The 27,745-nt window shown below is 26.2% G+C and overlaps 6 protein-coding genes across 7 annotated transcripts; 2 read left to right on the top strand and 4 right to left on the bottom strand.

Annotated features, from left to right (window-relative positions):
- Positions 1-88: 88 nt before the first annotated feature.
- On the bottom strand, positions 89-1,653 carry LOC126915614 (signal peptidase complex subunit 3). The gene is made up of 5 exons (XM_050720446.1): positions 1,335-1,653; positions 885-958; positions 593-681; positions 400-503; positions 89-308 (listed from the first exon to the last, which is right to left on the bottom strand). Exons 1-5 carry the CDS (start codon positions 1,475-1,477, stop codon positions 179-181), a joined length of 540 nt encoding a protein of 179 aa, XP_050576403.1. The 5' UTR covers positions 1,478-1,653; the 3' UTR covers positions 89-178.
- Positions 1,608-5,082, top strand: LOC126915592 (intermembrane lipid transfer protein tipC). The gene is made up of 5 exons (XM_050720411.1): positions 1,608-1,699; positions 2,132-2,255; positions 2,707-3,026; positions 3,099-3,502; positions 3,571-5,082. The coding sequence occupies exons 3-5, from the start codon at positions 2,718-2,720 to the stop codon at positions 4,301-4,303; spliced, it is 1,446 nt and encodes a 481-aa protein (XP_050576368.1). The 5' UTR covers positions 1,608-1,699; positions 2,132-2,255; positions 2,707-2,717; the 3' UTR covers positions 4,304-5,082.
- Positions 5,083-9,225: 4,143 nt separating this feature from the next.
- LOC126915590 (ankyrin-1-like) lies at positions 9,226-15,235 on the bottom strand. The gene is made up of 3 exons (XM_050720398.1): positions 12,617-15,235; positions 10,856-11,199; positions 9,226-10,585 (listed from the first exon to the last, which is right to left on the bottom strand). Exons 1-3 carry the CDS (start codon positions 13,417-13,419, stop codon positions 10,023-10,025), a joined length of 1,710 nt encoding a protein of 569 aa, XP_050576355.1. The 5' UTR covers positions 13,420-15,235; the 3' UTR covers positions 9,226-10,022.
- A 31-nt stretch (positions 15,236-15,266) lies between these two features.
- On the bottom strand, positions 15,267-17,775 carry LOC126915609 (serine/arginine-rich splicing factor 7-like). The gene is given in 4 exon segments (XM_050720438.1): positions 15,267-15,322; positions 15,325-15,509; positions 16,861-17,240; positions 17,513-17,775. Coding segments are annotated over 4 exon segments (612 nt in total). The 5' UTR covers positions 17,522-17,775; the 3' UTR covers positions 15,267-15,284.
- A 161-nt stretch (positions 17,776-17,936) lies between these two features.
- Positions 17,937-22,403, top strand: LOC126915587 (ribosomal RNA processing protein 1 homolog). Of its 2 annotated transcripts, none has more exons than XM_050720391.1 (7): positions 17,937-18,338; positions 18,488-18,621; positions 20,257-20,427; positions 20,491-20,673; positions 20,769-21,043; positions 21,127-21,904; positions 22,093-22,403. In XM_050720391.1, the coding sequence occupies exons 1-7, from the start codon at positions 18,116-18,118 to the stop codon at positions 22,324-22,326; spliced, it is 1,998 nt and encodes a 665-aa protein (XP_050576348.1). In that variant the 5' UTR covers positions 17,937-18,115; the 3' UTR covers positions 22,327-22,403. The 2 variants fall into 2 exon arrangements, with proteins under 2 accessions (XP_050576348.1, XP_050576347.1); XM_050720390.1 differs by having other exon boundaries at positions 17,938-18,338; positions 18,488-18,711.
- Positions 22,404-23,933: 1,530 nt separating this feature from the next.
- LOC126915598 (lysocardiolipin acyltransferase 1-like) lies at positions 23,934-27,729 on the bottom strand. Its single transcript, XM_050720418.1, has 6 exons — positions 27,526-27,729; positions 27,015-27,194; positions 26,683-26,890; positions 25,947-26,513; positions 25,622-25,865; positions 23,934-25,558 (listed from the first exon to the last, which is right to left on the bottom strand). Exons 2-5 carry the CDS (start codon positions 27,180-27,182, stop codon positions 25,702-25,704), a joined length of 1,107 nt encoding a protein of 368 aa, XP_050576375.1. The 5' UTR covers positions 27,183-27,194; positions 27,526-27,729; the 3' UTR covers positions 23,934-25,558; positions 25,622-25,701.
- Positions 27,730-27,745: the final 16 nt, after the last annotated feature.

Consider the following 27,745-nt stretch of genomic DNA (forward strand, 5'->3'; position numbering starts at 1 on the left):
TATGTATATCGAATATCGATACGTATAGGATAAAGCTAATTAGGAAACCTAATAGTTCCTGACTATTAAATAATAATACATGAAAATATTAAATTTATTATACATCGGCTTTATGTAAAATAATTAGAAATTTTACAAAGCAATGAATATGGATGTATTACATATACAGAAATGTATGTTACACACGCAATGAGGTATATTCAGATGGAAATGCAAAAGTATGAGAGCCAAAGGCATTAACACTTGGCAAAAGTCCAGCATTTGGAATAATATTCCATGATAATGTCAATGTTACATTCTTATTTCCCCTAGAAAAAGAAGCAAACATTAGGTTAATTTATAAAAATTTATAATTTCTTCGATTAAAAAATTCTACTTATAATTATTAAAAACAATTACCTTAAACCATTACCATCATCCCAGAAGTAATATTTTGTATTCATATTTTTAAAATCAAATACTGCATTATCCCCGCGCAGTACTATTTTATCCCATAACACTACCTAGGATACAAAAACAGTTTAATATAACATACAAAATGAATATGATTATAAACTAAAAATATTCCTATATTACAATATTTATGTTATACCTGATTAAAATCATTATTTTCTGTTTGATATTCTGCTGTGAGATATAAAAATAATTGTTTAACATTCCAATTAAATAAAGGAGTCAGATGTATATATACTAATATGTGTAAAGAAATGATATGTTTTATGATCTTATATTATTATAAAAAGATAAAAATGAATATAAATATAAACAAAAATAAATAGAAAAGCTTGATAAATATTCCTATTGATATAAGTAAGCTTAAAATATAAGAAATCAAAATATTCAAAAGTGTAATAAGTAAATATTTATATAATAAAAAAGGATATCAGTTTGTAAATCGAATGTTAAGTATCCCAAGTCATTTTTTTCTCTTGAAGCACTGTAATCTGCTACATTTTTCCTACAAAATAAAATGTGAATAATTATTAATACATTTATTTTCATAAACAAGTAAATAGTATTAATTTTAACCATTTATAAATAAATATTAATAATTTTAACCAACAAGTTTATCTTATATAGTTCTTCATAAGGTCTTCCATAAATTCAAATGATATTCAAATAATATTTTCATAATATATCATGTAACATTTTGCAAAAAATTTATATTACGTCGAAATAAGTTTTATATTATATTATAGTAGATACATAATCTAGTAATGAAAAAGTCAGATATAATAATACATAGTTTGAAATGAAATATCGTGAATAAATAAGTTTATCTTTTTCCTGAATTTACTCTTATAATACCTGTAAAATAAATTCACTATACTTACACAACTACTTTTACAGTATTTAAAGTTGCATTTGCTCTGTAATCAATAAATACAGTAGAAAGAAAACAACAAAATGTTAGACACGCTGAAACAGTCAAAGTATATGCCACAATAGCATTACCGCGCGTAAAAACGGTATGCATTATTACGTTTTAATATTGATGATTAGGGTATATAAAATTCGTATTTAATAAATCAGTTAATCGAATCATGCATCAAAATATTTTAACCAAAATCATCGTCACCTCGACTTCGATTTTCAACGTCAGCAGTTCGATACAATGGAACACCGGGTTGGTGTTCGAAAATATATCGAATAATGTACCGTGTTCACAAATAAAGTAAATTTTACTTTAACAGTCAATGTAAGTTTACTCAAATTACGTAAATTTACTTATTTACTGTTTCCATTTTACAGAAATGCTTACAATACATTCTATTATTACATTATTAGATTCTATTATTACATTCTATTGTTTAAATTATATCTTTATTAAAATCCATATTAGCTTCATACTAACATAAATGAGAGCATTAACAAGTAGAAAATAAATTTCATATGGTATGTTTATAAGAGCAAATTGTAAAGAATATCAATTCTTTTAAAAATGATTGATATAATTATCACATTTCTAGTAATGTGAATATATGTATTCATGTATAATGATTAGTATTCATGCATATACATTGAATTGGATTACTGGAATATAAAGAATCTAATTGATGATCTAAGTTGTTTCTTATCTGGTGTGAATATATGCACAAATATACATAATAGTTTACTTTTTTATCTGCAGCAACTTCAAGGAAGTGCAGATTACTATGCAACATGTTTATGTGGAATGTGTAATGTATTGTATGAAAGAAAATAAATAATTTGTCTTAAGAAAGGAGTTGAATGTGTTGGATATGTCGCATTTGGTAAGTAATTAAATATTACTAAAATATTTTTATGATTATTTCTAACTTCAAAACATTTTCTTCTCATGTAATTAACGAGATAGATGTTAAGATTCGCATCATAACATTTTTTAAATTGTTTATTTTTTAACATGACTTATTTTTCGCTGTAATGTTATACTAATAAACATGTATGTTTTTAAATTAAATTATCTGCAAGAAAATTTTTAAAAATTGGTGACGATAATTAATTGTTTACTTATTGGATTTTATATTAACAATATAATCTTTAACATTGAATAACAGTTCTTCTTTTTATACCCTGTCTAATGTTTACATTAAATCTTGAAACATGTTATATTTTGAGACATTAATTTTTAAATTTAATATCAACCTTATAAACACTAAAATATGTACATATTACATTACAATGACATTTGTATTAAAATTAATTTGACTTATTTTATTTCAGAATAAAAAAGAATGGGTTGTGTCAATAGTCGAACAGATATTAATGATTTACATCCAAATGTTTTTCAAGTGATGAATGTAGATGATTTAGGTAATTTAATTACACCTGGACGTTTAGAAGTTACAGAAACTGATATAATACTTTACCAACGTGGTAAACAACCTATTAAATGGCCATTACGATGTTTAAGGCGATATGGCCATGATGCTGAAATTTTTAGCTTTGAATCAGGAAGGAGGTGCTCTACAGGACCAGGCATTTATGCTTTTAAATGTCGTAGAGCTGCACATTTGTTTAATCTTGTGCAAACAAATATTCAGGTTTGTTTAGTTTTCATAATATTAAATGTAAAAATATGCATATGAGTATTTTTCAAATAAAATTTATTATAGGTTTGTAATAATAGTGGAGATGATACAATATCCAGAGAACTTCCAGTTGCTTCTCATTCTGGTCCTACAGTAACAAGAGTGACAATACCAGTTGAGCCTAACTATTTGGATCTCATATTAAATAGAACTAATAATCACGTGGGTCCTAGATTTGCACATAATCAACAGAACGGAGTTGGAAGATTAGATAGTGTGGGAAGTAGTACTGGTCTTATGTCATCCCAAGGAAACATAAGTTCTCCTACATCACCTCCTGTGTTACCACCACCACCACCACCACCACCACCACCACCATTTCCTCAACCACATCCGTCCTCACTTTATGTGAATGAAGAAATATTGTCTTCTCTATCATTAGAAATGGAACATAATAACAACAAAAGCCTTAGAAGTGCAATACAGAGGTAACTAAAAATATAATTATATTGTTCATATTGTTTAATAATATCTATAATCTTGTATGTTTTTATAGATCTCGTACAGTCAGTAATTCTATATCTGATAATGGTTCAGCATCATTAGAACTGACATCTATATACAAAAGTTCGGAAGTTACTTCTCAAATTAAATCACCACTCTCAGTAGCAACTTATATGAATGTAGACATTAATACTGATATTGGTCCACTTTCTCCAAGTCATAGTATTTCTGACGCAATGCAGTTTAAAGAAGATAAAAACGAAAACAGTGAATCTGGACATGCCTACATAAATATAAGTCCTGGTCAAGAATATGCAGAATTTCTTGGTGTTAAATCACGACCATCACCATTGTTGTCTATTCAATCTGATGTAGAAGAAACAACAAGACATTGCTATGCTAATTTAGAACCAAATGAAATTGAAAATTTAAGAAAAAGATTTTCTGGAGTATCTGCTCCAGAGAAATCACCTCTGCCTCCATCAACACCACCAGGTGGTTCAGGTAAAGAAGTAAATTATGCTGTATTAGATCTGGATACAAAGGATGTACCAATGAATTCACCATTAGATGGTCCTTCAAATTCTACCACATCTCCTCCAGAATCTCCAAATAAGATACAAAAAGGGTATACAACAATAGATTTTAATAAAACAGCTGCTCTTTCTCATTCAGTCAACCCAAATCTTGTAAATGATAATGAAGGTTCGAGGAAAACACGTCACAATTCTACAATTAGTGATTTAGCAGCCTCTGGTAGACGTAGTTCATCTATAAGTGAATAATACATTTTTTGTTTCCTGACTGTGCCTACATAATAAATATTTGTAGCATTTTATAAAAAATATGAAATAATACGCTTTCCTTTTTTATTGAATTCTAATATTGAATACTATAAAACCAAAGAAGAAATATTAAATTAGTTTGTATAGTTTTTGTACACTTATTTTGTACAATATTAAACAAATGAAATTTTTTAGTGTGTACAACACATTTAATTAAAAAATCGTATTTCACGATTTGTTCTACAATTTATTATTCATTTGGTAGCATTTACTTTTATATAATGTACACAAAGGACATCACAGTATTTTTAAAGAATAAGTCATTTTCTAAGTGCTATTAGTATGCACAAAGGAAAAATCTCTTTTATATGTATAATATACAAATGTGTTTATAAAACATTGTACGTAAAATGATTTTTCAAATTGACTATTGTAGGGGAATTGGAAGCAGAAGTGCTCTAATTTTCATGTATCATAGGAATTGATGAGGCTCAAATAGACTAACTGAAATGAGAGTTTATGACGTGATAATATAACAGGATGATGATAAAAGAATATATCATTTTAAATGACTACTTTTAAAGTAGTCAATTAAAATTTAACTATGGCCATAATTTGGAGTGATTTTGATATAAATGATAGATATTTATAGTAAAACATTGCATATGTGTGTGTATATATATACATATTATACAACACAGGTATTATATATACAGGTATACACACGCGCGCGCACACACACACACAGATCCATATGGAGTCTAGTATATAATATTATAGCTCTTTAGAAAAATGTTTTTAAAATACACAATTTTAATAATACATTATCATGTTCTATCTAGAATTTGATATATTTTATAATCATTTGCTTTATAAATTGTATATATATATATATATATATACATATATATAATATATATATATATATATGTGTGTGTTACAATTTATATATGTATATATATATATGAAAGTTGATTAAGATATGTTTCTTTTACACAATTAATCCGTAATAAGAACTTTAATTGTAATATATTTAAGATATATGTTGTTATAAATTGTATATATATGAAAGTTGATTAAAATATGTTTCTTTTACAAAATTAAGAGAAATAGTTCAATCTATAATAAAATATAAATATAATATATCACTCATTTTTATTCAGTAGGTAATAATATGATTTTTGTGTATTGATTAATTTTAAAACTGATGGCTTTTTAAATATACACAAACAGTGTTTTCTATCTATATAAATTTCTTTATGAATAATGTTAATATTCTTATAATAATTTTGTTAAAATTAAAAAAATTTCAATATTATTTGCTTAAAATGTAATTTAGTGTTAGTAACTTGATTTTTCTGGATTATATTATTTTTTATAATTTTATTTTCTAAAAACGTCAAATATATGTGTTTGAAATCTTTAAAGTGTATAAAAATATTTTCTTACTAAAGATATATTTATTACACGTTTATTATATACTTCTATACAATATTTTTCATATTTATAGTTCAATAAAAAAATATTAATCATTGTTAGGCTCTTTCTATCATGCTCATACCATAATATTTAGTTAATCATGACTGTTACTATTATATTTGTTATTTGCTAATTAGATTTAAATATGAAATTACTAAAAAGATGTTAAGATTGTTTTAATACCTAGTACTCAATACAAAAAATAATATCCATATTTTAAATCTTAATTTTGCAATGCACCACATTTAATGCACAGTTTTGTCAGCCTTCTTCTATCATAAGTATTAATATAAATGTTTAGAAGAGGTGAATGAAGCTAGAGTAACAAGTATGATGCATTGCTAAGTTTAATATTAAGAACATAATTTTTTTATATTGAATATTGTCAAAAAATATAACATCACATATTTATAACATATACATAACACATACATCTGAAAATATAATTAATTAAAATCATTTATTTTTTACAAGCATATAAATACGTTTAATGAATAAAAATGTTACAATGTTCTTAAATGCTATTGTGAAAAACTGATTATTCATTGAATACGTTAGACACTTTTACTTCTAGAAACAATGTTGCATGCTGTAAGTAATTTTAAATACATATTGTAGTAACATAATATTAGAAAAAGATGTAATAAAAGATTGCGTGATTACACGTAACTACATGTTATCTCATAATATTGACATATTCACTGCCATAGTTTAACATTTATTAAGGAAACAAGTATAACTTTTCATATACTTAAAATAATTAATACTAATACTTCATATTATGTTTCATTGTATTATGATAGAAGTAAAACTTTGTTACAGTTATTACTGATAATCATACATATTTTGCATGAATAGATAATGGTAGTGAATAAATTGATATAAAATAGTAAAATATTCTTCTTTGTTATATAATAATTTTATATGAGAATATATTTGACTACATACATAGATCTTATATTATCATTTAATATATGATTTGAATGCAGAGTGCAGTTATATCCTTGAACAAATTAAGAGCTTTATGTTCAAAATGTAATATTAAATAAGAAAAGGCAGACTGGCCCATATAGAAGAATATATGTTTTCGTAGTCATATAGGATTACACATATAGAAACTACTTCAATAAATAATTACACATGTATTTACTTTAAATTTTAAATAACCAGATCTAAAGAGTCAAAGAGCTTCGATTTTTATTTTTATTTATTAGATTCAAAAGCATGCTTGTATCATTCTCTTAATTCATAAGTTTTCTTTTCACAAATATTGTTCTTAAAGATATTTGAAAATATTGTATTGTTAAAAGTTTGTTACATTTAAAAGAAGCAAGTGATTTAATATATATTATTAACTTTATACATAGGATATATGAATATATAAGTGGTAAAAGACAACATTATATTATAAGTTGTATTTTCTTTCAATCTTTCAAGTTGTAACTAATTAAATTTGTTATGTGTTAAGTTGGATTTTTCTTGAATTTAATGCTTTCGATGTAATTAGAAGAATATTATGCAAACTAAAATATAATACATTTGAAACTTTTCCTTTTTTTTTATCTAAATATGATGAAAAAAAAAGAATCTGTAAATAAAGAATGAATGCAATCTTTTGAAATTACTTTGTTAGATTACATGTAGATATACATGTGTATAAACTTAAAATATGATGAACTTTCCACCATTATATTAAATAATAGTGTTGATATGGAATAATGACTATGGATATATATGAAGTTAAATTTATCGTTTAGGATACTTATATATTGGCAATAGTTCAATTTAATGACTCATAGAATGGCAATACAACATAAAATTACATTAAATTTTATATTTTAATGCATATTTTACAATTAAATTCCAGCCTTAAATTTAAAATGTCTCTTATAAAAAAATTAGATATTTTACATCATTAATAAGGAAAAGAAAGAGAAGAGGGATATAGCCAAGACTGGATGAACAAATTGTTTTCATAATTCTAATATATTTGAAACAATAGTTTTTGAGAATACTAAAGGGTGCCAAAGAAAAATTTGTTCCATTATGTGTGAAATAAATTTTGAAGTACAATAAATTCTAATATAATGTACAAAAAAAATTGTATGTTCATAAAAATAATTAAATCATTGTTTCATTCTTTGTAAGTGATATAAATGCTATAAATCTATAAATAAAGCTATCTATATATATATAAATAAAGCTATACATCGAATACGTTATATGAATGTTTCATTGCATTTGATACAATTAATACTTTTATATTATTGCAAAGATAAAAATTCGTTCTTATTTTTAAATATGACAGTATTATATGATCAATGGTCAATGATCACACTTTATTAGTTTTCAAGAAGTTATAATTCATTGATTAGTATTATTAATCAATCTAGAAATACTATATAATAAAAATATTTTTGAATGCTAATGCAACATTTCTTAATTTACATTTCAAAGATAAATAAATTAAACATGTATGAATTTATTACATATGTTTTGTTTGAAAAAGAAAAGTTAAATATTCTGTAACTGTTTATTGCATGCAACAAATATTACTCATTAACCATCAAACAAAGACCAACAAAATTTGTTGAAATAATAAACATGATCCAATCCTTAAAACAAAGAAAACGTTGCATTAGACGTTCCAAACAGTAAATGAATGAAAGAAAGGAATCAACTTTTTTTACAGCAATTTATAAAATTGTGCAATGTCGGATATTATCACAATGCATCGACAAAAGATTATAAGTAAGTGTGGCGCAACGACAAATTGGGTAAGCACGCTGAATGTGCAATTACTGAATGTAACGGCTGTGAAATATTTTAATTCTTCGACTATCATTTTATAGTCATTTGAAAAAATGATTCGTAATTGTTTTATCCATTATTTCATAATAATTCACTTTCCAAATTTTAACTTTGTTTCAACTAATTGCTATTTATTTGAATAAAATATAGCTGCCTCTAGTTTTAAGTAATAATATGAGAGTCGGAAAATTAACAGCATACATTATTAAGATGAAACATTGCTTTCCATGCTCTTTTACATTTTAAACTTCAATTAGAGGATATAAAATTAGTACTTTTCTTAAGTAAAAAAATTATGTTTGTATGCATTTTACATTAAATATAAAGTAATTTTGAACTACGTATTTTAAAGTCGTTACGCAACTTTTGTTTACATGTATTGCGTTATATTTACTATAAAACTTTGTTTAAACGAATATTAACTAGAAATTGTTTTATACGTAATTGTATATAAGTAACTATAAAAACAAGATTATTTTATTATTTCTTCTTTTTAGTGGTTTATGTATGATTTATAATGTATACAACATATATAGTAATGTTATTTTAATTAATCTATTATTATTTTTTAAAGTAATATTGTATGATAATAAATTAACCATAATGTTAAAGGCATATTTAATAAGGCAGTATTTAAATTGGTATTATTTCTTTATTTAGAATATGTTTTGATATCACACAAATCTTTAGAAGGCACTTTTATCCACAGCCAAAAATTATGGCATTTACATACATATGTATATATCATTTTTAATTATGTCTGTCCCAGTTTTACATATTTGAATACTAGACAGTCTTGAGCAACAAGCAAATACTTGTACCTATAATTGAAGAACAAAGAAAAATATGTACATGTGAATTACAATATCATGTAAGAATCTACTTTAAATTTTTCTTTTCCTGCGCTGTGGACCCCGTATAACACGGAATTCATATAACATGGAACGTATCTCTCGCGTTATAAGGGGTCCCACTGTATGTACCAAAATTATTAAAAAAATTACATAATTTTATTAGATAATATATTTTAGTACTTAAATTTTATAGAAAAATATTTTATTAAGCCGCGTGAAAAAATAACAGTCATATAGTTGATATTCTCAAAATTATCATACAGAGACTATACAAACATAAAATATTATCTATAATATTATGAATATAATGTTCTAATACAGTCATTTATTTCAAAATTTGAATATTTTCAATAATAATAATTTTGAAATATATTTTTATATAAATATATATTTATTAAATATCTATATCAATATAAAAATGAATAACAATATAATCATTAGATTAATTAAGTTTCGATTTTCTGACGAAATTCAAGATTTTATTACAAATTATGTTTCAATAAAAATAAAGGAAGCTTAATTGGATTGGCCATGAACTCAACTGTCTATTAGTAAAAATAGATATAAAGAAATAATTAAGCAGCGAGCTGACGACGTCTACTCAATTCGTGATCTATTAAAACGGAAATATCAGGATGGCGATGAAAAATCGTCGTGCAGTAGTTGACTGTTTGACTTGGGTCTGCACCTGCTTTTAACAACAGACGTACTGCATTAACAAAGCCACTTTCGGCGGCTACTTGGAGGGCAGTTAATCCTTCTACGTTCAATTTCTCTAGCTGTGCAAGGGGTGATGTAACCAACAAAGAAACGGTTTGATGAAAACCTCTTGCAGAGGCTAAATGCAACGGTGTATTACCACCAGCATCTTGTATACTAGGATCTTCTCCATGTTCCAACAGTTTCGCCACCATGTCAGCATAATTTTTTCTAGAGGCAATGTGCAATGGAGTTTCACCATAACGCGACATTATACCGGTTGGCGTGTGAGATATAAGTAAAAACGCGGTGTTTAAAGCACCACACTCGAGGCACTCGTGTAAAGGAGTTTCTCCTCTATCATTCTTCAGTGATGGATCCGCGCCAGCAGCCAACAACGTTTCGATCAATGATTCGATTTCAGTTCTATGATTGTTGTCTGTAATAAGAGAAATTATTTTTATTTATTTATTACAAGAAAATAAGAATAATTGGAAATAAATAGATGTGAAGATTACTTTTGATATTTAAATATACATATAATTTTAATATGATAATAATTGTTTAAATTTATTTCTTATTTATTAATTAAGGTAATTTTTAAATATAATTTTTTTTAACTATTAAGAAATATGTTATTTAACAAAATACTTTTTAACAATAAAAAAAGTAATACTTTAGTTTATCTGAATGCACATGAAATTCATACCAAAAATAGTGGAGGAAGCTAAAATATGAAGTGCACTGCGACCTTGATGGTCCTTTGCATTAACAGGACCAGCGCGTGCTAATAAATCAAGCGTTTCTAAAGCTGCTTCAAAATTATGATGTAAATTTTTTGATCCTTGTGCGTGAGCTAGTTGGCGTGTTAATATGTGTAGCGCGGTTAAACCACCGCCAGCTTCTTTCACGCCTGACGGGCAACCATATTTCAGGAGTTCTCCAACAAATTGTAATACATTTCCTGGTCCTCCATTTAAAATCACTCTGTGAAGCGCCGTCTCACCACGAGGGGAACGCACAGCTGGATCGCATCCGTTCGCAAGTAATAAACTACGAAAGTTGGAAATAATCGTTTTTTATTTTCGGTTGTTCTGTATTTATCAAATTGCAATGTTATTACTGATAAAAATAAGTTGTAAATAAATTTAATTTAAATCAAAATTACGATGTTAATTAAAGATAACAATACAAATAATTTGTCAATACTGAAATTCTACGTTATAGAACAATAGACTTTTAACTCTGCTGCGTTCTTTAAATTAATTTTGATCCAATCGTATTTCTTTATCGTTAAACAATTTCTTAATTTTGAAGAAGACATAAAGGAAGGGTTATTAATGTGAAAAGAATTCCAAAATAAATGATGTGCTGATAAATGTATTGCTAAATTCATTTCAAATGTAATGCTAAAGAATATTTTAAGACATTAGAAATTTTATGATACGATTTAGAAGTCGTTTTAATATTATTTGAAAAAAAAAAAGAAATGGATAGTAAGTAGAATATTTTTACATTTCACGTGCAAATTATATTTCTGCGCGTATTTGTTCGTGTTTAGTACTACAGAATTACGTGAAATTCTTTCGGGAATATTACATCTTTGAACATCTGGTAACAATGTGGCAAGAAAGATATTGAGGAAAACCATATAAACAAGAACATTTTCATGGTTATTAACAAATTTGATGGTAAAATTCATTAAGAATGATTCACGTATTCATTTACCTCGATCGTAATAATTCCGATGTTTGGATACTTTTTACGACGTCAACATATTTCCCCACTAAAATTCAGTGGGCAAAATTAGAATTCAGTAAAGTCGACAAAATTAGATCGCTGTATTTACTATAGGAAATATTTGAATCTTTTTTCTTCTGTTTAAAAGAATTATATTTTATGTAAGTTTAATATTTGATAATAATATGGAATGTTAAAGTAATAATTCGTATACATAGGAAAGTAAAAAATGTGAAAATAATTAATAACAAGGAACTTTTTAAATTAATTTCTTCAAGAACAAATTTATTATGATTAGAAAGAAGTAAGCACTATTTATATTTTTAGTTATATTTATTTAAAACATACTTATATATAGACATTAAACAAAATAAGTAATACTAAAAAATATTTCAAAGAGCGAGAAAAATAATATATATATAGCCATTGCATCTTTATATTTTTAAATATAACCCTCAAGCTCAAATGAAAAGAGTAAATGTATATACACACTTGTGTCAATATCAAAAAATTGAAATATATTTTTAAAATTTCAGCGAATTTAAAAAAAATGAATACTTACTGACAATTATTAGGTATAATTTCAAAACTTTCAAATTAAATTTTTCAGAACTGTAGCTCACAATTATATCATTAGTATATACTTGTATATATTTAATAAAAATCTTATTTAGAAATATAGAACAACTCTAACTTTTAACTTGTACAATTTATTGAAGAAATTTCTTACCTGAGAATAGGAAAACAATGGTTCGTAGCGGCTACTAACAGGGGTGGATCACCTGAAACATTCCAATCCGGTTCGTCCAGGTTTTGTACAGAGTCACTGGCAAGAAGTGCCGCAACGCACTTGGCGTCCCCAGCACGTACAGCTTCGTGAAAATTCAATTCACTTTCGGGATCATATATTTCCTCAACGTCTTTTTGATGAACCACATCTTCTAACGATCCATTAGAAATTTCATAATTGTTTGAAAAATCGCTGGTTTCCATAGTAATATTATCGATAGAGTTCTGCAGTTCTTCTAACTTAAAATTATCCTCCGAAGAAAAATCGGTTCCACGTGTTTCCGACGTTGCATCTTGAGAATCACACTCAGTAAAAAACGCATCAACTTTCATTGATACGAGCGAATTTGAATCTGGTAGTACACTTGAATCACAATCTTTCAACACTTCGTTTCTAATTTCATCAATATTTTTTGCATTTTCATTATCTTCATTGCTAATCGAAGTATTTTCATTTTTCTCTGGAAATTTAGCATCTTCGATATTTTTACATTCTACGGTATCTTTAACTTTCTGTTCGAGCAATTCTGACGTAGAAAGCGTCAGTTTTTCTTGATTAACAAGGATTTTTTCTTGTTCCTGACCACTTGTTGCATGCTTCATCATTGCAGAATCAAATTCGGTGCTTTCCTCGCGCGTTGCTTGTTCTTTCTTGTTGTGCACTACTTTACTGACTACTGTGCCTGTTTTCTTCTCTATGTTCTGTTCCTGTGATATGAGTTCGTTTGTATAAGCAGCAGTCATTCTGATGATAGTTGCTCGCCTTTTAATTGAACCTGATTCTCTGGTAATTGGCTTGACGCCTTTTAAGAGGAAGATAGCTCCACACCGTGATCTACTTTACTGCAGTCATTGCTGTGTTGTTTTTTCTCTTTTTTAATACACCTGTTTGTTCATTGGTCTTTCGATACGGTGTAATTGTCTACCATACGATCGAAATATCGGTCGGTGAATAAAAATTATAAATCTCTGTACGTGAATCGAGTGTGGAAACAACTCATAAAACAGACCAACGAATCACAAATACGTGACTGAAAATCAAATGAGTCTGCTTACGAAGCGTCGCTATGGATCTCTCTGCTTCCCCTCTCCTTCCGCTAAACATCCCCACCTTTTCTCTACCCCACTTCTCAAAACCCCCTGCGGTGCATTCAAGGAATTTATTGTAGATTGACATACTGAAAAATTGGATCACAATCATGATATATATTCCTTTTTATTTCTACAGCTTTATGCGTTTTAGATAATCACGAATATTATTTTATCTGCTTCTCCTTCTCATTAATAAAGCATTAATAGTGCAAGGACTTTTACTTATCAAAATAATTAACATTTTTAGTTTTCAAAGTAACATTTTACCATTCATCACTTTCCTTATATTACGTTAATATGCAGAGAATTTTATTTTTATTTATGCTGTTATATGAAAATAAATAATTTTAATTTAATTATGCAAAAATCGAATACATGAAGAAACTACAACAATATATAATTTTAGCTTTAATGGCGTAAACTAATTAGAATATGTAATATCATCATTAACTCATTTTTTATGATTTCATATATACATCACGGAACATAATTTTACTTTTCATTCACATTTCTAGAAAGATTATTTTTTTTTAATCTTCAAATGTTATATCAAAAAGTATTAAAATATATCAATGATATATTAAATATTACTTATATACCAACAATTCGTTATCTAAATATATTCACGGTTATATATGTACGTGTGTTATTATATATTATATAAAAAGTCCATGAGAGTCACATTTATTTTAATTTCATGCAAAAACCTCATTTTTAGGTTCTTGTTTAAAATTGTGCAAATAGGATTTGCATATGTATACATATATATATACATTCCTTTTTTTGTTACTAATCTCCTAACTATAATTTTGCTTTATTTCCTAAAACCACCTCTCACTCTTTGCCAAATATTGTAAGTATATATATCTATGTGTCTAGACTTCTTAAGACTGCAAATGTTTCTTAGTATGGCCAACATTTTCTTACATACATAAATTATATAAAAATTCTACTAGCCCTGTGTGCAATATCTTTCATTTAAGAGTATGTAATCAACTTATTGTGATGATTCTATTTTTGTTATTATAATGTGAAGGAGATTTTGGAAAGCAATATATGATTTAAATTACAACAAATGTATTGTTCATGAAAGAGATATAGTGTGGCCATAAACTAAAATGTTAAATAGTAATATAGACTGATCCAGATGCACTTAGGACCATGAATATGTATATATATACATATACACTTTGAACATTTAAAAAATATAGAAACTATAAAAGTATAGTAATATTAACAATAATGTTTTCTCCATCTCTAATCTATTATTGTATAAATATTTACTGACTAAAATTTTGTACAAAAAAATTAAACAGGTTGTTCTAGGAATGTTTGAAATGTACATTAATATCTTAATTATTTAAAGTAGCACTTTTGTGCCAAGAAGTATCACAGGTATCTTCAAATATGTACATATTTCGAAAGACTAGAAGAAGTTTGCCACAAAAGAGCTTAATTGATAAAATAACATAAAAAATGATGGTCATACACGTATCAAATAAAGAATATACATCGTTTTATTTGCTGTGATATCTAGAAACAGATTTGAATTTGGCGGACTATGATCTCTAGAATCAGATCGCCGTTTATTACAAAGTTTCTCTTTAGTATAATCGCTTCTACTATGAGAACGGCTACGAGATGATGATCGTGAATGCTTGCTTCTTGATCTTGACCTCGAACGTGAGCGAGACCGTGACCTTGATTGCGATTTTGACCGTGAATAAGACCTGGAGTGGGATCTAAAATATATATTATATTAAAATCACGATTATATTGAAACTGCCTACAATTTCGAATTTTATTGCTCTTCTCTATCAAGTACATATATTTATTTATATGAATTGTATCAAATTTTCTATTTTTTTAATGAATGTAGCATAGTATATCTTATACAAAATTTCAAGAGATTTATGGAATAATTGGGCTTGCAAAAATTGCGACAAGTACCCAGGAAAACTATCATAGTTTGCTTCATATTCTGATAAAAGTAAAAATTACAGAAATATTAATATACTACTACAGTTTGTAAAATGGATCTTCATATTTTATAATATTTTCTATTTTTTGCTTAAATGTCAATATATAAGTGTATATATATTATATATATAATAATATATATATAACATATTAATAAAATTAATTTAAATTGCTAATATTACAAATAAAATGCTATATTAATTTTAAAACTAATTATATCTATTTTGTTCCATTATTATTTTAGTTATGTACCATCTTTAACAGCTGTTTGTAGTAGAAGGTTGTAGAGTATGTAATAATAATACCAGAATGAAGAGAACAGATGAGTACTTATAGAGATGAAATTATATAAATATGTCAGGTATATGGGCGAAGAGTGGCTAGATGAGATGACTCACAGTTTATCTTTTACTGACCATTAGATCTATTATAATAATTTGGCAAAGATAATAAGACGAAGGAAGAATATCAGAGATACCAGTAGTGCTGATGCGCAAAAACTTTCAGTCTAAGGTGATCTCAGTGGTCGTTAGAAGTATCGCAGTATGCAGAACTAGCCACTCCATCGGCCGTGTTTTCCTCTTTTGCTTGTAGTATGCAGAAAGAAACCAGAGAAATGTGGATATTCTATGCTGTAACTACGTAGTATCACAAAGTGAACCCAAGGCGAATCTGATGAGAATCTCAGTAGCAACACGTTTCTCTTACGTATGCCTGTTCAGCGGGGTCTGCTATAAAAATGTCAATATTATATCGATATTGTTCTTGATAATGAAAGCACTTTGGTATAGTATGTAAAATTTTAATATACAAAATTATTTCGTATTTCATTTGTTTTATACTCCAAATATAAAAAAAATAATTTCTTTTAATTAATATATATTAAAGTTTATCTTCTAATATAAACATTCTATTATAAAATGTAACTTACTAAACATTAAAATATATTCAAAGACCCAAACCTTACATAAAATTCATTATTACAAATTACTTTCATTGTACATTTAAGCATATATTTTTTAAATCAAATTCTGCATATATTTCTTGCTTACTTGTCTAATGGTTTTTTGCATGCCATATAGTTTATGTAAAGTGAATATATTCTATACTTACCTTTTCTTACGAGTATTTCTATGTCGTTGGCAATTTCTAGCATAGTGACCTCTTTCACCACATTCGTAACACCTATCTTCAGGATGAAATAGTTTGCCTACACCTCTTCTGAAATAACTTCTATCTCTTAATCTTCTCCCATTAGATGCTTCCACACGAGCTCGTCTTCCACATATAGTTCTCCCATCAAGTCCTCTTATTGCATCTTCTGCGTCTCTAGCATCTTCAAATTCCACAAAAGCAAATCCAGGTGGGTTTCTAGCTACCCATACATTCCTTAAAGATCCATAATAAGAGAAAGCATCTTCCAATTCTCGTCTTGTTGCACCATTTCCTAAGTTTCCTACATAGACTTTACAATCTGAAGGGTATCTTGGCATCTGAAAAATATATTTTAATAATTTAATACTGAATATATATAAACAATTTCCTTTATTGTTTACTTAATAATGTATTTTAGACAATTAATGAATTTAACTTGTATGCTTTAATGATTTAACTACGACTGTAATATCTATTAATAATATTAAAAAGTATTAAAAGTCATAGCAGTCCTAAAGACTCAGACATTTGTAAACAATATATTATTTCTTTCTACGGAATATTTAATTTCTTTAAAAAATAAAGTATAACATATTCGACAAAATTATACCTTATTCATTGTTGATTAATTTATTGAGCACGAACGTACAACGATATAATATACAAAATATTCAATTTTTCATACTGAAGAAAAAATTGCATGTCAAGCGCGTCAATTTTTTACATTTAGTATTTCGCCGAAATATAGGGGTTGATTAAAGTCCGGTTTCTATTTAAAAATATAGATGTAAACGATGAAAAATATGGAACTAACTGATATAATTATAATTTAAATATAATATAAATATAACTTCCTTTTTTTCTGTTGTTTTTCAAACAAATAAAACAGATATTGAAAAGACTTAACATTTTCCAATTAAATTATTTCACGTATGTACAATATTAATAGCACAATATTTTAATGATTTCGATTTTACTATTGGTAGAACTGAAATCGATACAGACCATGTTTTAGACGAACTTCACGATACTGTACTACTGTAGCATACTGTACGAATTATACATAATTGAAATTATATATAATTCACGTGTTGACAAAACGTTAGCAAGCGTGATTACGAACTTTATGTGTTGTAATCTATATACATTTATAAAATAATAATTTTAAATTGAAATTTAGGTACTAGTTAAAAATTGTTTAGAATAGTTAAAAATGGCAGTTAGAAAAGCACGTTGTATACGTGAACCAATGCAAAAGTCTATACATGTAAAACATATATCTTCAAAGCAAGTGAATGAAAAAGATAAAAAAGCAATTGTTATCGCGCAAGAAATTAAATTTGCTCGATTACTCTCATGTAACGATAAAGTAACTCGAGATAGAGTACTAAAAAATTTAAAAAGATGGTTGATAGTTCGTTCACAAAGTACTCTTGGTAAGATTTGTATTCTTGTATTTGTATTCTTGTTTCCAATTCCAATTAATTCTGATTTTTGTTTATCTAAATTTATTTATCTAAATTTTATTTATCTATTTATTCGTTATATTATTAGGAAAAGATATACTTAGTATGTTTTTTCTTAGCACTTACAAAGGCGGATTTTATGCGATTATGGAAAGGTTTATTTTATTATATGTGGATGTCAGATAAACCTTTGATTCAAGAAGAACTAGCAGAATCTCTTAGTAAAATTGTACATTGTTTAAAAACTAAAGAGGTAGTATTACTCTATACAGAATGTGTTTTAAGAACATTAGGTATTGAATGGTTTGGTATAGATCAATATAGATTAGATAAATTTTGCATGGTAAGTATTAATATGATACCTTTTTATATAATACACTTATATATACACTCCTTGTTATGAAGATAACCCAGGTGTGCTATCTTTAATTTCTCAATGACGCATGTAAAGTTTTTTGTCTGTAACATATAATATCAAAACATTGTGAGTTCAGAATATGCAGTTCGTTGAAAGTAATTAAAAATATTATAAGGTTTAGTGTATAACAAAAAAAATTGTTTTATTTTAAGAACGAAATGCTAACAAGCTGTGTTAATATGTTTAGAAATTGCTCAGTAGCTCACAATCTATCAACGAGTATAGATTAGAGTACAATATTATATAAATTTGTAAGTATGGGACACGGAAAAAAATTAAACGAGTCTTAAAAAAAAGCAAATTCTTGAACTAAAACAGCAACAGTTATCAGCAGCAAAAATATCGAAAGTAATAAGAAGAAGTCGTAAAGTAATACACAATTTCTTAAGAAATGTTGAAGATTATAGCAAAAAGAGAAGTACTGATTGACCGTCATCGTTATCAGATCGTGATACGCGAGCAATTTTGTGTGTAGCTTCCAACTCGCAGTTAACAACGAAGCAAATAATGGAAAATTCTAGTCTTAGTGCCAGTATTTCAAGTGTTCAACTATCTTGCAAAAATATTAAGAGGCTAAAATTGAAAAAGAAACAACGAAACACAAAGTAGAACATTTATGCTTTGCAAAAGAAAGAATGCATTGGAAAAAGAAATGAAGAAAGGTACTATTTTCATGACATAAGAAAAGAGACAATGTCAGCAATTCGATGACAAATGGGAGGAGGCAGCATTGGGCCGGCATCGGTTATTTTGGCAAAACAAGTATTAAGTTCATCAATAGGAGAATGAATAGTGTCTGATACATAAATTTAATCAAAGAATAAATAAATAATCATGCAGAACGCATTTTTGGACCTGATTACATCTTTCAACAAGATAATGCATCTGTACACACATCAAGATTGGTTCAATCATATTTTAATGAAAATAATATATCTATTTTGCCGTAGCCTGCATGCTCCTCGGACCTTAATATTATTGAAAATTGCTGGGCAGAACTAGTTCACGGCGTATACGCGGATGGAAAGTAGTATCAACACGTACAAGAATTAAAAAATGCAATTGTACGCAAATAGGATACGTTAAGGCAAAATTATATCCAGAAACTATATAAATCTATAGTAAATCGTATAATAGAAGTAATAGAAAATAAAGGAGAATGTACCCTTTATTAAATAAGTATATATGTTTGATAAGTAATTATTGTTAGTTACAATTTATGTTGATTATTATTTTCTTATTGTACATGTGTTATCATTTCGTTCTTAAAATAAAATAATTTTTTTTGTTATACACTAAACCTCATAATATTTTTAATTATTTTCAATAAACCGCATATTCTTGGCTCATAATGTTTTGATATTATACGTTACAGACGAAAAACTTTACACGCGTGATTGAGAAATTAATGAATTATCTTTTTGACGAGGAGTGTATTAAATTTTTTTATTAATAAATATGTATTTACAGCTAGTTCGAAGAATAATTCGACAGACTTTCCAGAAATGTAAAGAGAATTTATGGGATATTGAATGGATAAAAGATATTTCTGAAATACTTGAAAAGTTATTAGTTGATCCAAAAATATGTCTTGGTTTTACTATGCATATAACAGAAATATATCTAGAAGAACTTGCAAAAGTATGTCATTTTATATTAAATATTGATTTATTGTTAATTTATTAACAAGTTTAATTTTTATAGATTAGTGATGGAAATATACCAGAAAATGTTGTTACAGAATTTATTAAACCATTTATTTCATATCTTATACCTATGGATGATGAAAGACAAATTAAACATGTAATGAGACATATTTTTAGATATCTGATTTTTCAATCAGATATTGGTATGGATTATATGGAAAAATTTAAAGCTTGGAGAAGTGTGAATATTAATGTTTTTTATTATCTTAAAATTTATATGAAATAATTTGTTTATAACTTATACTGACAATAATATGTATTATTGTTTCTATATAGGCTGGTTTTCCTGCTGGTTCTATTGATGCTATGGAAAAAATAGAACTGTCAGATGAAGAAGATAATAATATTACTAGAGACATAGACATTTATCTTGAAAAACAAGTGAAATATAATACAGAGAAACCACTAGATCCTAGAGCTGGTAGAATAGATGTTGAATTGCCACAAATACCTTTTAATCCAAGACAGATAGCTGATTTGTTAAATAAGTATAAATTTCATTCCTTATCAACAACAAAATCACGTAGACAATTACGTCGTCTTATTAAAGAGTATGTATTGTGTGATTATCAATTAAAGAATATATTAAAGACATTAGTAACAAACTAATAAATTGATTAAAATATCTTTGTAGGTTTATAGAATTATCAGATGGTAAAATGCCATTAGGCATTAAGGAAATAAGAATTCCAAAAATGCAAAAGAAAAATACAGATATAAAGTCAGCTGCAGTACGTCTTCTAAAATTTGAGCAGGAATTATATTCGGATACGCTACAAAAAGGGCGCAAAAGGAAAAAGAATAAGCAGTTAATACAAGATGAAAGTGATAAATTTAGTGAAGATGAATCAGAAAATATTAACAACGAAACTAACCATGAAGATAATACTGTAGAAATGAATAATGATGAAACTATTAAAAAAAAAAGAAAAATTAAGCATAAATTAGATTTTACTGATAATTTAATAAATACAAATTCGCAAATATTAGATGAAAATAATCTGAGTTTGAAGAAAAGAAAATTTAAGATAAAAGAAAATCAGAATATTTGTAAAACAGATTCAAAAGATAGTAATTGTAAATTAAGAAATAATTCTTCATTATTAATTGAAGATATTGATGAAAATAAGAAAATAAAATTAAAAAAGAACAAGAATATAACTGTCAAAAAACTAAACATTGTTAAACAAGCAAAGAGAAAAAAGTCAACAAAATCAAAAGTTACTGGTAAATGGAATGTTTCTGATAATATAGAACCATCCACTCTTTTGATGGATAATAACAGCACAAAGTCATGTATGGAAATTGATGAAAATTTAGTTACAAGTAACCACGAGCAAAAAAATAATGTATATAGTAAACAACCAACTTGGTTGGTACCTATATTAACAAAATTAGAGAATAAAAAAAATGTAAGTCTTATAGCATTTACTTAAGTTGTATATTTTTGTATTTTTTTTTTATTTTTTATAAAATACATACGTATTTACTTTAAAATGGCAATTAAATTTTCAAACTTACTGTCTTTTTTTATACTGTTTAAAACTATTATAATATGATTATTGACATATATATATATATTAATATCTTTATTATCTAGGAAACACCAATAAGCTTAAAAAGAAAACATGAAATAAGTACTACTACAAGTTCTAAAAAACGAGTGAAAATTGCTCTTCACTGTAATACAGCTCAACATACATCTGAATATATTTCACAAATTCGGAAAAGTCCAGCTATACCTTTTGATGCAAACAAGAAACCATTAGCAGGTGTACTAAAAGCAAGTCCTATACCAAGTCCAATTAATCCATTTTATAGAAGAAATATATAAAATGTTTGTTAAATTAATAAATGAAGTAATAATTATTTGTTAATAAAACAAATAAAACTACGATTTTTTCAAATAAATTATTTTTATTAATTATTATTTTTCATATATTATGATGGTTTTTACATATTTTTTTGAAAATTTATAACGCGGGGATAACAATTAACATGCGGGAAATACAGAATATGGGAATACAGAGTTATCTACTTAACTCGTAAACCGTGTTTGCGACATATAAAATGGCAAGTGTCATGTACGTTTACTGTCAGTAAATTGCTATTTACTCGTATTTAACTTCTGATTATGGGCATAAAACTATAAATAAGATAGACTTAACATCATTGATAATTATGTATACGTACACTTGACGCTCATCTTAATTGTCTCTGCCAAAATTGGAATGATTAAACACATTGACGTCCAACCATCAGGATCATGAACACTCGAATGTTCGGGGCAGCCCGGAAAAAATCGGATGATCTCATGCGGTAACACACGATATACAAATACTATATTTTTTATGCATAGTAGTCTACGGTGCGTGTGATCTTACACTTGTAATTGGAAAAAAAATGATTGCAATCATAACTGCGTATTTTAATTATAAACTTATAAACAATTAAGAGAAAACTTTTCATATAATAATATAAACTTAAATGTATTTATTGCATTTACATTTATTTTCATAATACTATACTAAAGTTTCATACATACTTACATTTACATAATAATAAAGTTTCATATATATATTTCTCGCATCATGAAATACATACATATTGGAACAAATATATTATTTTGATTTTTTTTATAATTATATTATATATTTATAATTATATAATGATGTAAACTGTAATTATATAAAATAAATTATATGATTATATAATTACAATTTATATTATTTTCCTTTCTGTCTATTTTTTTGTGATGACACACACACATTACATGTAACAAATATATATCCTAATGTTTAAGTAACAAAAATATTTAAATGTATTTATGGTTTAAAGATACGTACGTACGAAGTACGTTGAAAATGAAAAGATTAAAGTGTATATTATTATTCAAGCCAAATAAAAAATGATATTTTATTAATAAATTATTTAAAATTCGTAAGCAATTAATATTAATCTATTTGCCTCTTGTCTTAACTGAGGTAAGTAAGATTTTAATACCAATGACAATGAAAGTTTTAGAAAAAGCGGATAATTTAAACATAGAAGTCTTTAAAATTCTTATACAACCTTCTTGTTTGAATACTGTTCATAAAAGTACACTAATACACATATGTTTTTGGCACATGAATTCACTTTTACTTATAACATTTCTATAGCTATAGAAAAATAGAGGATCAGCTACTATTACAAAACCAAATACTTAAAAATTATATTCTATGCATTTCATTCATATATTACATAATATTTTTAGTTTTAATACTAAGTTCCATTACAAATAATTGAAACTTGTAAGATTATATAATTCAGTCAATACGAAAAGTAAAAGATTATATTCCGTACCATTTAAATACATTGAAAAGACACTGAGAAATTTTAAGTGCATAAGTATCTCATACTTTACTTTGATTGAATTTTAAATTTCACAGGATTTTGAAATGTTTCATGAAAGTAATTTTATTTTATATCATATACGTATGTACATTTGTACTTTGAAATATGAGATAATGAGGCACTGTGTCCATCGTTAGCTAGATTGACTTTAATTATGATTCCTAAAAAATATTCAAACCAAATATTATAGTATCATGTAAATTAAAAAATATATATAGATATCTGTCATTATTTAAATACATACATATAATACTGCTTGTATTATTATATCATCATATTATAGATAGATTAAACATCTTCGAAAAATTATAATGCTTAATGCTGCTAAAATTTATGATCATAAAATTCATTAATTATTGCTAAACTACATATCTATCATTCGAAATTAATTATTATTTCATTTTATATTGTTTTTCAATAGTTATAATATAAATTATTGATAAAAAGTAAAATTAAGATTCTTTTTTTAAAATTTGTTACACTATTCAAATTATACCTAATAAAAGTATCGTTATAACACGCATTTGCAACACATTTTAAGAAATTTGTACAATATCTATGATTTTTAAAGTATAAAAATCATAGCATGCGTGCGCTCAGTGAATTATATTTAATTTAGAACTCTTTTCGTAATATCAAACTATATGTGTTAAATTAATATTATAATCTCTAGTAATAAACTGACTATTTTTATACACATTTCATGCATAAATTTTGTATAAAGTACGTTCCTAAGTAACACAGAAAGTTTTTTGAAAATTGATCTGGTAATTTATATAAATGTAATATTTTAATAGTTTGTAATGTACAATTTTTAAAATGTCTAAAATATTTATATATGACATAAATAATTAGAGTTTTGTACCATTATTATATATTTTGATATTAAATATTGTTAACCTAATTGTATTCTTTATATGTGTTGAGTGCTGGATAAAAAAGGTATTTGAAAATTTGTTAATTTTTTTATGATTGTACTTTAATATTAAATACTTCTTTTCTCAGGCTTTAGAAACAAAAATAAAATATTTTCATATATATAAATCGAAACTATTTTTTATAAATATTAACACTGAATATGAGAAAAGGATACTACATCCTAAACATTTAAGTTAGCAAAATATATTTTTTTAAAAACTTGTCGATATTAGTATCAACTCTCCATAGTTTACAAACTATATCAAGATATAAACAAAATTATGAAAAACAGTAATTTTTAAACCATAGTACATGGTAGAAAAGAATAAATTAAATATTATGATGTATATATGATATATACAATTTTTATTTTCTATAATGAGAACTAAAAAATGTAAAATATAAATTCCTTTTTATAACTCAGTAATCTATGGAGGGCTAATTTTACACAACATTAAAGTATTATAATTTCATAATTCCATCATTTTTTTTATCTAGTACACTATAGTAATACCTTTAATTTATGATATTAGACTAGTATTATTATTATATATTTCAGTCAAATATATTAAATTGTGTTTGTTCTAAATCAACTTTTTTAAATTAGTTCATATTAAATTTATATATTATCTATAAGATAAGTGTTCCCACATATTCTATGCTCTGCTTTGAATTGTCATTATACCACTTAAAATTTCTAATATATAAACTTGTTAAAATTAATATCTTTCATCGATTTTTGAAAATTAAATCAACTTTAATTTACTCCAAATTCATATATAGATTATTTATGGATATCTAAAATATTTATAACAAAGTTTTAGAAATAATTTAATTTAATATTGGAATTTAATACTGAAATCTATTTGCATTAAATAGTTTAAAATTTTATTAATCATATGTTTTTTGTAAGGAAGTGTGTTCTCCAACGCCAATACCATCCCATTTCAAGTTGATTAAAACCAGTAGTAAAAAATGATAGAGCAATAAAAAAAACTGAATGTACCAGTGTCCATAATTGGAATACTGGTGAAATAATAAGTAAAACTATCATACATCCTGAAATTTAAGAAGAAGATACGATATTTTTAATAGAAATATTATCAAGAATTAGTGAAAATAAGTAGAATAAAATATTACCTGTTAGAATGCTCCAGAAACTAAAGGCGATATGCAAAGGACGTAATTTTGTTAACGGCCAAATTTCAGCAGGAAAAGTTTTCTTTTCATAAAATTGTTTTAAGATTTCTTCTTTGTTAAACCACTTTTCTTCTAACCATCGCCTTAATGTTAAATCATCTGTTGGCACATCCGATGATGGTATTCGTTTAATATGAAAATGTACTTCATTTGGTAATTTTCCTTTGATCAAATCTAATTCAGATTGTGGAATATAATCAGGATATGCAATCGTTAAATCATAAACAGCATTGAGATAACTTGCTTGTTGAAGATGTCGAACTAAATAACTGAATCCTGTTGTCTTTGGATGAAGAGTAAAAGAATATTGTGGCAGAACATGTTGCATGGCATATTTGTCAGATTTCTCTTTGCTGTTTTTTGTTAGATCAGTACCCTCAGGAAATATAAGTAATTGAGAGCGCCTATCAAGAGCCACTAAATAATCCAAGGTACGTGACAATCGGTTTTGATCTTCTTCCCAGCGACGAGTTATATAAAGGAAACCATACATTTGCATTATCCATCCTGTTAGATAATGACATTATTTTGTTATGTTATTTAAGAAAAACAAATGGAATAATAATTAAGTTTTTAATGATCACTGTATAAAAATGATGTGGTAGTTATGGTATTATGAAAGGTACATTATGAATATTTTTGGAATGTGTGGGATTATGATCACTTATCATATTACCTGGTCCTGGAATATGTCGTATAGGATCCTTTAAAACAAATTTTAATCTATGAGTTGCTACATTAGGTAAACATGCTTGATACATTGCAGCCCACAAAAAATTCCAATCCACCCGTGTTCTATGATTCATTACAAGAACAGCAGATTCATTTGGAGATATATGGTCTCCTGATACCAAAATTTTTACACCAAATACTTTTAAAAGAGCCTAGAATATATTGAAATTATTAAATTATTCATGGTACAATTACATAACTCACATGTAAGGAAATTTTGACTCTGAAACAAAAAAAAAGAAAGAAAAAGAAAAAGAAGACATTTATTTTGCTTACTGTGGAATAAAGTTCCCAACAAGAAAGTAATAGATCACCACATTTTCGAAACTTTGGAGGACTAAAAAATAACAGTGGTAACATAGGGCAAGCAATAAATAGAAAACCAGCCACTATGCTGCTGTACCATAGTGCACAATATAAAGTACCACGTAAAAGTCCACGCATCTCAAATTGTGTCTTAAATATTTAAAGAAATGTGTAATAACATATTTATTTATAACAATTATATGTATAAAGCTTAAAAACTTATCTATTATTATAAAATATATGTACTAGAAATACATACCTTAGAACATTTACTTATAATTAAATCATATGATATAAAAGAATTAGATAGAAACTTTTGTTCATAACGAAACATTTTTAGTTTATAAAAAAATAGAAAATTTTTATTTTTAAATAATATTTGATATTAAAGAAGTAAGAACAACAGAAGTATAAGTTTAATATAAATTAAATTAAATGTTTACAAATTTGCACATATAATATTTTGAATAGTAGAACTTACCTTGTCATGTGTATGTTTTAAATGAACTACTTTTTTCAAGCATTTAATGTTAACTGAAATGTTCTGAAATGTTTTCTTTGGCTTCTCTTCTATCTTACTAGAGGGGCTTCCTCTACTTCACCCCTTTCACCCCATTCTCCACCCAATATCTACTAAGTTCTGGGATGCTGTGTTGGACCATTATTGATCTGTTAAAACAAGGGGAAAGTTCATAATTGTT

Source organism: Bombus affinis, chromosome 4, assembly GCF_024516045.1.
Source record: "Bombus affinis isolate iyBomAffi1 chromosome 4, iyBomAffi1.2, whole genome shotgun sequence".
Taxonomy (NCBI): Eukaryota; Metazoa; Arthropoda; class Insecta; order Hymenoptera; family Apidae; genus Bombus; species Bombus affinis.